This window comes from Podarcis gaigeae (assembly GCF_964106915.1).
Source record: "Podarcis gaigeae genome assembly, chromosome: 15".
Lineage (NCBI taxonomy): Eukaryota > Metazoa > Chordata > Lepidosauria > Squamata > Lacertidae > Podarcis > Podarcis gaigeae.
The window spans coordinates 12,534,392-12,546,687 of record NC_139692.1 but is presented as its reverse complement, the minus strand read 5'-3'; the positions used below and the strand labels follow the sequence as shown (position 1 = coordinate 12,546,687).

The window sequence follows — 12,296 nt, the reverse complement described above, 5'->3', positions numbered from 1 at the left end:
CCTCAGCAGGCCCTCTAGAATCTCCTGTTGTTCTAGGGCAGCGCAGCCACAAGAGCACTTTGACACGGAACCTGTGGGCTGTACATTGCCTTGTTGCACAGGGAGAGGGAGCGAGGCCATAATTTGGCTCCCCACCAGCCCTCCTGCTTCCTTTCCAATGCCACTTAAGTGAGGTGCCTGGCTTTGAGAAGGAGGTGCAATGCTGTGGCGAGGTCCTAGAGCCCTCACGCCACCTTCCAAAAGCTGGGAAAGTGCTAACTAGGATTTGAGAAGGAGACTGGAGGACTCTAAAACCCTGACAGATCCCACAAAGCTTCTTCCCAGAGCCCAGTGCCTCAATTACCTGGCTTTGGGAAGGCAGGACAAGGGCTACAAGGTGGGGTGGGTGTCTAATGATGTCGAGGGGTGCCAAAAAGGCCTTAAGGGCTGCATGCTTCCCTTGGGCTGTGTGTTGGACTGCCATGACTCCTCCTTTGATGGGGTTTCTCCAGAGTCCTGGTCAGGCTGAACCTTGACAGGGGGTGGGTTAAGCCCACCTCCTCTTGAACTACTGTTTGAAGTCAATTCTCCTCTTCCCCATTTTGAAGTTGCTTTTAAGCATGCTTCCTTGGGAATATCTCCAGGCAGTGATCTCCCTGGTCGCAAGTCATTTGCCCCTTGTGTAGCAGAATAAGTTCCCTAGATTCCTTTCTAGCGAAGAGGGCTAGATCAAAATCAGCAGCAATCAAATAAAAAAGAAACCATTGTTCTGCTTGGGTAGGAGGAGGGTCTCAGGATGAGTGACATCATTGTTATGATTGGTAAACAGATCAATATCCCTGGAGCTTATCAGAGTTTAGGATTTCAGCACTATTGATTGAGTGAAGTCTGCAGATAAGACTTCTCAAATACCTCATGTGAGAGCCTTGTTCTTTATGGGCTTAGCTGGAATACAGGCTTTCAGGCAGTGGTTAGGGTCAAGTGGTGGTGGGACGTTATCCTGTTTCTGCATGGATTAGGAATTAAAATTTATTTGTTTATTTTACAGATGTATAAACTGCTTCACAGCCAGAAGCTATCGAAGCTGTGTACGATGAGATAAAAGACAAAAGATAACAGACCCTTAAAACAATAAAACCATTTCTACAGTTAATGTTTTATAAAACTGGCAGGGAATGCCTTTCCAGAAAAGCTTTCTTAAGCAAACGTGTCTTCAGCAGCCACCTAAACATCTACCTTGTCTAATTGCAGCCGGTAGCCAATTCCAAGGGACTGGAACTGCAACAATAAAAACCTTTCTAATAAAAAGCCTTTTTCTAGTAAAAGCTAAGTGGTACCCTCAGCAGTGCCCCATCTATGGAACACAGCTGCTGAGCAGGGGTATATTGGGTGAAGCAGTCCCTTCTGTAACCTGGCCCCAAATTGTGAATGTGCAAGGAAGCTGCGTGTTCCTCCTATGGATCTTAAAAAGTGTCGATTTTGGTCCTGCCTCGTGTTCATCACAAGCAGTGCTGTTTCCGTTCCACTGCAGTTCAGCTTCTGACAAAACTATGCTCCCCATCTCGCTGTCTGCTGTGGTGGAATGTTACATAATTAAATACAGAATTATTATGCAACTGCTTTGGAGTTACATTATTCCATTCTTTTCATTTCATTGAAAAAGAGATGCAATGCAAACGGGGGGAGAAACATAATCAATTACCATATTGTTTACAGACTAAAAACCACAACAGTGAGTACCAATTGTATTTGCTGGATTGATTTCTGTTGAAGGCATGGGACAAATAAGCAAACATGGACAGTTTCAGCGGCTGCTTCTGTTTCCTTCTGAATTCTCCGACATCCCTAGTTCCTCCCCACAGGAGGAAAGATAATAGCCCTATTCATATAGTCTCTCCCCATCCCAATGCATTCAGAATTGCATGAGTGAGAGCAGGAAAATGCTGGCAAGCCCTGACTTTCCAGTTAAGTCTGTTTGCTGCCCCCTCTTATCTTCATTGATAGTCTGCAGTGAGGAGCCTGCTAAATTCATGGAGCCCCCTGACATGACTGAGAACCCTAATTTGGGTAGGGAAATTCTTGCAGCCTGAGGACCGCATTGCCTCACAGCAAACCTCCTGGGGGCCGTCTGCCAAAAGTGAGCAGGGACAAAGCAAAAAGAGGATGGGGAAGCTGCCTGAGTTCAGCAGGCTTCCTGTGGCAGGTATTTGCCCTCCCCCCCCCCCCCGTGAAGCCCCTGATGGGGACATGCTAGAGCTAACTGATACGTTCCCTCCCTCTCCTTCATTTATGTGGGAAGGATTTTGGGGTCAAACCACACGTTGCAATGTAGTCTGCAGCCATGTTCTTCTTACTCAAAAGTACGCACGCATTGAATCTGGATCAGGACCACAGCACATGAGGAGGGGAGGTTTAATTCTTCCCACTCTGTGAACCCCCTCAGACTCCACCTCCCCCATGCACTAATGGGGCAAAGATGTTCTAGTAGAAGCTGTTTAATACAGTATTGGTAACTGTTTGGTGGTGAGGGGAGAGTTTGGGGGTTGTGATGGGGGAGATAAGGATCTAGCCTCCCCTATCTTTATACTTAGAAGTAGTGTGCAGTGTGACCCTTTGTAGTGGCTTGGTTTCGATATTTGCCATACAAAAGTAATTATCACTCAGAGACTTTACGATGCCGAATTACAACAAGAAGACGCCCTACTCCCGGAGACGTATAGATGTTTAAAAGCTTGGCCTAATTTTGCAGCTGCCCCTTACTTAACTAACATCACTAACAAAGCTTATAGATGGGCTTTCTCCAGAGCCCGCTTTGAGACAGTGCCCTCAGCAGTGCTGTACGGCAAATTTACGCGGGTACCAATGCATGCGCATCTCTGCCCCTGTATGTCTAATAAGGTAGAATCTGTCACACACATTCTTCTATTTTGCGAATTTTATAGTGAAGAACAAGTTCAACATATTTTGCCGCTTTTATCAAAATTTATACCCCTTCAACATTATTTGGAATCCTTCCCCGAAATTCTACGAAAATACCTTCTGGAAGATTCCTCAAGCTCAGTATCATATGAGGTGGCCAAATTTTGCACTTTAGCAATCAGGAAGTGTAAATTTCTTTTGTTGAATGGCACACTGCGAAGTTCCCTTGTGTAATTTTTTTTTTTATGCTGTTGTTGATTTCCTTTTGTTTGATCTTGTGGTGTTCTGTGTCGCTGGCTTTTGCCATAATAAAACTAACTTGATATTTGCCATAAGTTTTTTGAGGTGGAGTCTTTCCTGCCGTCATGGTGACAGAGTGGAGTGCAATTGTGCTAGAACGCTAAGGAAATGTTGTTGGAATTGTGTGAATATTTCGTGTCTATTGACTAATTACCATTTTGGGAAAGAGGATAGAAAGAGATCCCTCCCCCATAGGCCAGAGGTAACCATTGTGGTACCCTTCCTATAACTCCCACCTGATTCAGCCAGCATGGCCAACAGTCAGATATGATGGCAATTGTAGTTCAGCAGCCTCTGGCTGCCCCTACCAGAGACCCTACTAGTAGTCATAACCATGGTGAGTATATCAAGTATGGGGTGTAAGACTATCTAGATCAGTGGTTCTCAACCTGTGGGTCCCTAGATGTTGTTGGACTACAACTTCCATCATCCCTAGGCCAGAGCTCAGGGATGATGGGAGTTGTAGTTCAACAACATCTGGGGACCCACATGTTGAGAACTGCTGATCTAGATAGTCTTACACCACAAACTTGATATACCCACCATGATCTAGATCCTAAGATGCAGTGCTATGAATAGATTCGGATATGAACGACCCGTGTGAAACTTGTAGCTCAGTTGTTGTGCATATTATTAATTACTTGCTTGTTTGTTCTTAGAGAAGCGCCTCCGTCTCTTTCATGAAGGAGATGGTGTCAGTTGTGACACACAGATAACCTCAAAGCAAAGCATGCCTTCCCTTGTTAAAACCTATAGTTAAATCGGCGAAGATTTATTTTATGAAATGGCAGCTCTGCTTTGGGCCAGCTCCCCCCCCCCCCCGCTCCCCAGTTGAGCTTATCTTTGCTTTCTTTGTGGCTCTTGGGAAAACTGCTTGAGCCTCTGAGGTCAGGTTCATTGACCTCTTCAACCTTCCTGGGGAGTTCACTGGGACAAAGTTTGTGGAGACCCATCTCCACAGTAATGGATTGAAACAGTACCTCCTCTAAGGGACCGGTTGGACCTGGAATTGCGACAAAGGATTGCAATGAGGACTGTCGCTTTTGCTTCTCTATCCATAGTAGAAACTAAACGTGTTAGGTGCTTGCACCCAGAACTGTGCGGTTGTGCGGCTGTTTTAAGATGTAAAACTGATGTGTGCAAAATCTGTGTGTTAGCATTTCAAGCTTCAAAGGAACCACAGAGAGAGACTGCGCTGCAGCATGAAACCACCACATGACAGTTTGTCAAGAGGTTCATTGCCATTGTGTGGACTGAATTGGGTCAAAGGTTTCTTTAACAAACAACAACACACTGCATATGTTAATTGGCTAACCAATGCCAGGATGTCTGTGTTAGCAACAATAACAGTTTTGTGAATGGCCACTGTTCATTATGTAATTAGTACTGTTTCTGTACTTTGTTTTTTTTTTTTTTGTTCCCCTTTGACCTCACTGTTTACAATCCTCCTTTAACTGTGTGTGTGTTTTTTTGTATGATGCTCACACCACACCTAGACACACACCTGTAACTCAGGATAGCATTTCACCCATCTCATGAATTTTACAATAGTCCCTAAAAGCTTATGCCATTATAATTTTTTAGTCTTTAAGGCTAGCAAGGATCAAAAAGACATGAGCGAGTCACTTTCATCCATTAGTTATGTAAGAGATGTAGGAAAGAGAGCATATGCTAAATCAGGTAGGAGCAGACTTTTAAGTTCTGCTCTGTCTAAGGTGCTGAAAAAAGTCTCTGGGCAGCTTCCAGAGGCTTTAGCAGATGATTAAAAGGATTAATTCTGTCCGACACTTTACCTTCTAAGTTTATATAGCTGCCTAGAGCACAATTTGTCTTACCAGGGACCTCTTCAGCTGAGAATCATTTATATGCGTAGAGAACCCCAGGGAGGGGCTGGGACTCATCACAGGCAGCACCGAAATTAAGACCTGTCCCTTCCTTGGAAGTAGAAATTTTGCACAAATGCCACCATGCGCGCTTGATACAATCCAGTCATATGTGGAGAAAATCCAAGTGTCCATATTGGAGAGGAGGGCCATAGGAATAGGTCTTGCCCAGATCGCCTGGGGCTTTTAACATCTCCTCTTTAAATGTCAGCACTACTCAGGCGCAGATGCCTAAGTAAAAAAACACCTTGCACATATTTCGTTAGGGCAAAACATGGGAAGAACTGTGAAAGGGAGGTCATAGAATCCTAGTTAGAGGGGGCCTTGTTAGCCATCTTGTCCAAGTTCCTGCTTGATTAAAGGTAAAGGGACCCCTGACCATTAGGTCCAGTCGTGACCGACTCTGGGGTTGCGCTCATCTTGCTTTATTGGCCAAGGGAGCCGGTGTACAGCTTCTGGATCATGTGGCCAGCATGACTAAGCCACTTCTGGTGAACCAGAGCAGCGCATAGAAACGCCGTTTACCTTTGAACTGCTAGCTTGGCAGGAGCAGGGACCGAACAACGGGAGCTCACCCCATCGCGGGGATTCGAACTGCCGACCTTCTGATCAGCAAGTGCTAGGCTCTGTGGTTTAACCCACAGCGCCACCCGTAATACTAATCAAGAATTAGAACATCCCCAATGGATGATTGTCCAAGCTCTGCTTAAATCAGAGGTGGGAAACTCTTTACAGCTTGAGGGCCACATCTAGGCAAGTGTCTGGAGTCCACATTCTTAGTGGTGGTCGGGGCCAGAGGCAAAAGTGGCTGCAGCCTCTCAGTTTCATGGATTTTAAAAGGACAAGTTGTTGCTGAGGTGCTTGGGTGTGGTTGGCATTCTGTACATGCCCTGGAACTATGTGGCTCCTTGAGCTTTGCTGCACAGGTGACTCTTGTGCATCTCCCTAGCAATCCCAAGGGAGGAAGCAGCCCTTGACAGAGAAGGGCGGCTGTTGTTGAAAGGAGATTGCTCGTTCTCTGGGATCTAGAGGTGCAAGACCCTCTGGATGTATGCTAATGTCTAATTATGCACTTGATCGTTTGCCAACTGCTAACACAAGCACACACCTCTATTCAGCCATTAATTAGCCCTGATGAGGTGGAAGCTTTCTTCTGACTATCAGTACGCTGCCAGTGACCTAATCAGTGGCCATTTGCACACCCCCCCCCCGCTCCCCACGTGGGATATTCCTGTCGCCTTTGTTCCAAATATGGTGTGGGCTCAGAACACTCCATTTTGATTGGTTCACAACACTCGCCTATGCTTCTGAAGACCAGCTTTCCTAACCTGTGTGACCATGTAGCCTCCTAAAAAAACCCCTCTCTACTCATTGACATCAGCCTCATCAACGTCTATTCCTTTTCTTACCTGCCCCTCACCGTGAGGTCCCAAGGCAGGTCACAGCAATTTAAAATTCAATCATTTTAAAAAGTTTAAATCACTCAGAGGAATAACATAAACATAGGAAATGAAGATACAAAATACATATCATAATAAAGAAGGAAACCTTTTCACTTGGCACCTAAAGATATGCAATGAAGTTGCCAGGCAAGCTTCCCTGGGGTCGGTATTCCACATTCATTAGCTGTTGACATCGATCTCTCGATCTCCCATCACTCTCCAATACCCAGGCCATTGCATGCTGCTTCTTTCTCTTTGAGCTGTATGGGACCTTCGATGATGGCAAATGTTCACTTTTGACGGTAGTTTTTCCATTATGTGGTAGTATGAGCTTGAGCAGTAATAGCCTTGGGCACTGTAACTATCAATGACTTTGGAATATGAATTGGCTTTGGCCATTCACTGCCCTTCCTTTTCCATTACAATAGCCCAGTTCAGATGTCAAGCCAAAATTGAGGCAGAGCATATCTCAGACTCGTGCACTCCCTACTTACTTCTGAATTTGTGACCACCATAGTTTGCTGTTGCATCTGGATACTGTTTGCAGAAACAAAGTTGTTTTCCAAATCAGAATGGGAAACAAGGGCTTGCTTTGGTTCCTAATGCTGGATTTGGAGGCAAACTCTGGTTTGCGAGAAATATATTTATTCAGTTCAGGTTAACAACAAGCAATGGTTGGTGCAGACCAGGTAAGTGAGGGAGGGAAGTGGAGCTGGTGGGGGTGGACCTTGGAGAAAACACATACCTGTAATGTAAATCATGGTTTGGCTTTGATGTCTGAACTGTGCCTGGTCTTGTTTTTTTAGTTCTGCAACAGTCCCTTCTGTGCTGCTCTCTATAACCATTTCTCTCTTTTTGCACCTCAGGCTCTCGGCCTCGCCTTGAGGATTCATCTCCGCGGATAGTAGAGCATCCCTCCAACCTCATTGTGTCCAAGGGGGAGCCAGCAACGTTGAACTGCAAAGCGGAAGGACGTCCCACCCCCATCATTGAGTGGTACAAGGATGGGGAGCGGGTGGAGACGGACAAGGAGGACCCTCGATCCCATCGCATGTTGCTGCCCAGCGGCTCCCTTTTCTTTCTGCGTATCGTGCATGGACGGAGGAGCAAACCGGATGAGGGAGTGTATGTCTGTGTAGCCAGGAACTACCTGGGTGAGGCTGTCAGCAGGAACGCATCTCTGGAGGTAGCCAGTAAGTAGAATACTGAACAAGTGAGATGGAACTTTGGCTTGTCTTAAGTGATACGCCGCAAACGATGCCATGCTCATCAGCTCCCATAAACGATGGGGAACTGTGTGGCCTGAATGGTGGTTCATGATATTGGGATTAAATGTGGTTTGAGTGTGGTCCCAATTCTGCGAACAGCCACTTCCCATGTGCATTTGAATTTGCAATTATAGTTGAGCACTATAGAACATATGGCAAGAGATGTGAGCAGCTGCCCTGGAGATATACCCTTAAGTACTTTCTGCCAATCTATAATTTGTTCTCTTCCCCTGCCCCAGTTTCCTCCAAACTCCCAGCCACATCCAAACCATGTTGATTAAAAATTAAATGTCCAAACTGAAAGGGAATAGAAATGTTTCTGCTAATCTCATCCATTGACAGGGATTGGGTGTTGCTGTTTGTCGAACAAAATGAGTTAAGCAAATAGCTGGAGGGAGGAGCTATGAGGGCGCTTTCAAATTCCTGCTACCTGATCATTTCACCTAGAGCAGAATACATTCCGCCTCACACAGTGTTGCCCATGTGTCTGTGTGTTGCCTGTGAATTAACTGATAGTGTTTCAGATAGATTTGCAGGTCTCCTTATGTTTCTCCTCTCCCTCCTTTTAAACGAAGCAAAGGGCTTAGGATGCCAAAAAGAGTTTTGATTGGAAATGTTGCATAAAGTCTTGTGCCTTCTGATTTGAAGGGATTGGGGCTCTAAAATTGTTGTTGAGGTGTGCAGACCATATCAGCCTTCATATAGCCAATAACAGGGCCGTATGTATAATCTGTTACTGCTGGCGATGACTGAAGACTGTAGAATTCTCTTGGTGGGGAAGAGAATTAGATGTAAGTAGTAAATCATGGAATTTTCTGGTAGGGAAAGACCCCTATTTTGAAACTGACTCCTCCAGTTAATGTAGAACAGAGGTGGGAAACCTGTGGCCTAACTCTAATTTGCTCTAGCTAGTATAATTTGCTCTTATCTAATTTGCTCTAACTAGTATAGCCAATGGAGGGGGTTGATGGGAGTTGTAGGCCAGCAAAATCTGGAGGACCGCAGGTTCTCCACCCAAGCTGTGTAGACAATGGTGAGTCAGATGAACCAGAGGTATAAAGGGAGTGATCTGGTACAAATACCAGGGAAAAGCTCAGCAGGGACACTTGGAATGCATGTAGGATATATTTCTGAAAAGTTTGCTTGTTCATTGGTATTGGAAACATTTCAGGAAAAAGAGTATGTCTGTTTTCTTTGCTGGTTGTCAAGCATCTGAGTGAAGGAATCTTACCTATTTCTAGGTTTTTAATCCCCCTCCTCCCAGTTTTGCTCAGGTCACTTTCCAACATCTATAAGACATGAGCAAACACTCTGTTGAGAAGTCCATTGAGTTCTGGTTATAAACTCTTTCTAGCAACTAGCGCAGCTGCATTCTTGGCAGGCTTCTCTAGTTGTGCCTTTCAAGGAGCAAAGGTCCCTGAGAAGCAAACAGCCGTGTGGATTGTGGGCACGGAAGATATCCAGGTTCATTATTTATCTGCCCTGACCTCAAAACCAATCTCCTGCACGGCTTTCCAAGGCACTCTCCACCTATTGTCTTCCTTAATGGTTTTATGGAGACAAAGATCTACAAACAAACAGTGCGGAAAAGCATTCAGGCCTGCCGAAAGTGACACAAGATGAATGATGGCCTTGCTTGAGACAAGGCCAAACACCAGCAGCAGGGGAAATGAAATGCCATTTCGGTTAAGCCCTTGGAGTCGCTAACATGTTCAGGCACCTCCCAAGCTGAACTTAGCATTAGTTGATCTCCAAAACTGGTAAGGGGGGGACCTTTGACCACTAGCCCTCTGTGATTTGTGGCTATTGGCTGGATTGATAACAGGTTATGGTGGAAATAAAGCTATCAAAGGAGTGTGCTGCAGCCAGGGTAATTGGTCAAAATGCAGACATCAAAGGGAAATCTATAAAATGGCTCCCTTTGAAGCTGATGTGCTGGAAGTGGGTGTGTATATGGAGGGGGGATAGAATAGACAATTATTCCAGAGGCCAGCAAAGATTCTAGGGACAGGGACAGCAGGAATGATGGGGCAAAGCCCAGGCCCCCCCTCCACACTTGGATGAACATATGGATAGGGTTTTAGACAGAGACAGTGTGCTGTTTCACGTATAATGCCAGGCATCAGGTTCTCCCTCTCCATCTTCCTCTGCCCACTGGGTTTCCAGTTCTGGCTTGCAGGAAAACTGTGGTTTGCACAAAACATAGTTGCTCCAGTTTGGATTAATGCTAGAAAAATGCAACCTGTGCCATTAATAGTGCAACTTGTACAGCACGTTGGCGACAAATATTCACACAGTCGTTCAAAAATAATTTTACACCATTTATCAAATATGTGAGAAAGAGACAATTACTTACAAAGTGCCATGAAAACTTACAAACTACCTAAAATAGAACGAGAGAATGTGTATATATATATCTGTAATCAAACAGGGCTACCTTGCTAAGCTATTCAGTCTTGTGTGCTTAAGCCAAGAAATTGTCTCTTCAAAGATATGTAAGTACATAATTATGAACTTTTGCATCAAAATTGATTCTTTGTATATAGTGGGAGAATTTATATTTACTTTTTACAGTGGTACCTCGGGTTACATACGCTTCAGGTTACATACGCTTCAAGTTACAGACTCCACTAACCCAGAAATAGTACCTTGGGTTAAGAACTTTGCTTCAAGATGAGAACAGAAATCACACGGCGGTGGCACGGCAGCAGTGGGAGGCCCCATTAGCTAAAGTGGTGCTTCAGGTTAAGAACAGTTTCAGGTTAAGAACAGACCTCCAGAACGAATTAAGTAGATAAGCAGAGGTACCACTGTATGTTGATTCAGGTAAGATTCCGTTTGGATTATTATCAGTTAGCACTAGTAGACGCATCAATGGCACGGGACAACTGAAGAAGCCCAGAAAACTGTGCTCAGGGAGTGTGCTATCTGCCAATCCCAACAAATCGGCCCCACTGGGGGTGAAACAGCAGCCTCTCAACTGCATGGACTACTAGGGCAAAATGGGGATAGAACTCTGGCATCCTGTCTTCTTTATTACTTCATAGGCCACTTCATCAGCACCTCACAGCTGCCGGGAACAACGTTGAACTTACCCTTTTCTTGAATCTTCTTGAACTTATTTTAAAAACAAGAAAAAATGAAAAACTGAGTCAAGAATTTGTAAGAACCTAGCAAAATCTGATATTGCAAGTTCACTTTATTTTAGGTAGTTTGTAAGTTTTCATGGTACTTTGTAAGTAATTGTCTCTTTCTCACATATTTGATAGATGATGTAAAATTATTTTTGAACAGCTGTGTGAATATTTGTCGCTAACGTGCTGTACCAGTTTGGATTAATGGCTGAATACGTTTCTACAGGAAACTGGAGTGCGCAAGGAGTAAAGGGGGGGGGGGGGAAGGCCTGTGAGTCCATAGTAGCAAATCACAGTTTCACATCTCATATAAACTGGGTCTGTGTTTCTGCTGAAACTGCTGCCCAGTTGCACAAGGCAAAACTGAGTTACCATCAGCTTTGCTGTGCAGCGGTACCTGCTACTGCTTTGCCCCATAAGCTTATCTGCCCCTGTTTTAGTCCACTCCGTGTAGCTATTGAAGTGGGTTGAGATTGCTTACAGAAGTTCATGCCAGAAAACTGAGCGAGCGTTGCCTTAAATGGCAATAGTTCTTGATTTTGCATGCAAGGAGTAATCCTGATTTTCTGGAGAAGCCGTAACACAAAGCTGTGTGTAGATTTCTCACAAATATTTAGACTTATGTACTCTTCTTTGCTCTTCTGTCTGTCTGTCTCTCTTTCTCCAACACAAACCTCTAGACTGAGGTTTGGCTCCTTACACACATGGTAGCAACAGAACATTCACCAGTAATATTCAGCTTAGCCTGCCAAGTAGGCTTTCTAGGATGGAAGTAGAAAAAAACCACTCTTAGGCAAAGAGCTAGTATAGTTCAAAACAGCTTCCTTCATTGTGCCTGGGAGTGTCCTGCGATAGGAAACAACAAATGCTAGCTAATCTGATCTGTCATTCCCTTGAACGCATAGCTTGGGAAGCAACTCATTCAATACTGAAAGCCACATTGGGAATATATAGGAAACTATTTGTTTGCATGCTTTAATGCGTAACGCTTTTCATAAAGTTTGCAATTGCTTTGATAGGCACTTTGGCAAGAGCTAAGCATGCTATATTATTGTTGTTGTTTATTGTTACAATTACACATTCTAGTGGTGGCAACCCTTAAACAGTTTTGAAGATGGCATTTAGCTAATTGAGAAATCGGTTTACACACTTAAGGGTTCAGCCAGCAAATGTGCTGATCTGTCTTATTTGTCTGAATGTTGGTATAATTCTGGCAGGAGTTACTCTCTGTTTACTGGCAATGCAGGCTGATTAACCGGTAACTCTCCAGTGGCAGCAGTTTCAATTCTGAAGACATGTAACAAAAGCGATCAGAAAAAAGAAAAAAGAGCAACACAAATAGTTTGCCTTGTAGTGCCCTTGTTTTTCAGC

At 44.5% G+C, this 12,296-nt stretch overlaps 1 protein-coding gene across 12 annotated transcripts in view; it reads left to right on the top strand.

Moving 5' to 3' along the window:
- Positions 1-12,296, top strand: part of ROBO3 (roundabout guidance receptor 3) — a 329,951-nt gene that overhangs the window by 163,520 nt on the left and 154,135 nt on the right. For all 12 annotated transcript variants that reach the window (XM_083713429.1, XM_083713427.1, XM_083713428.1 and 9 more), the window contains exon 2: positions 7,390-7,716. In XM_083713429.1, coding sequence (XP_083569555.1) covers positions 7,390-7,716 — 327 coding nt within the window. The remainder of the gene's footprint in view (positions 1-7,389; positions 7,717-12,296) is intronic.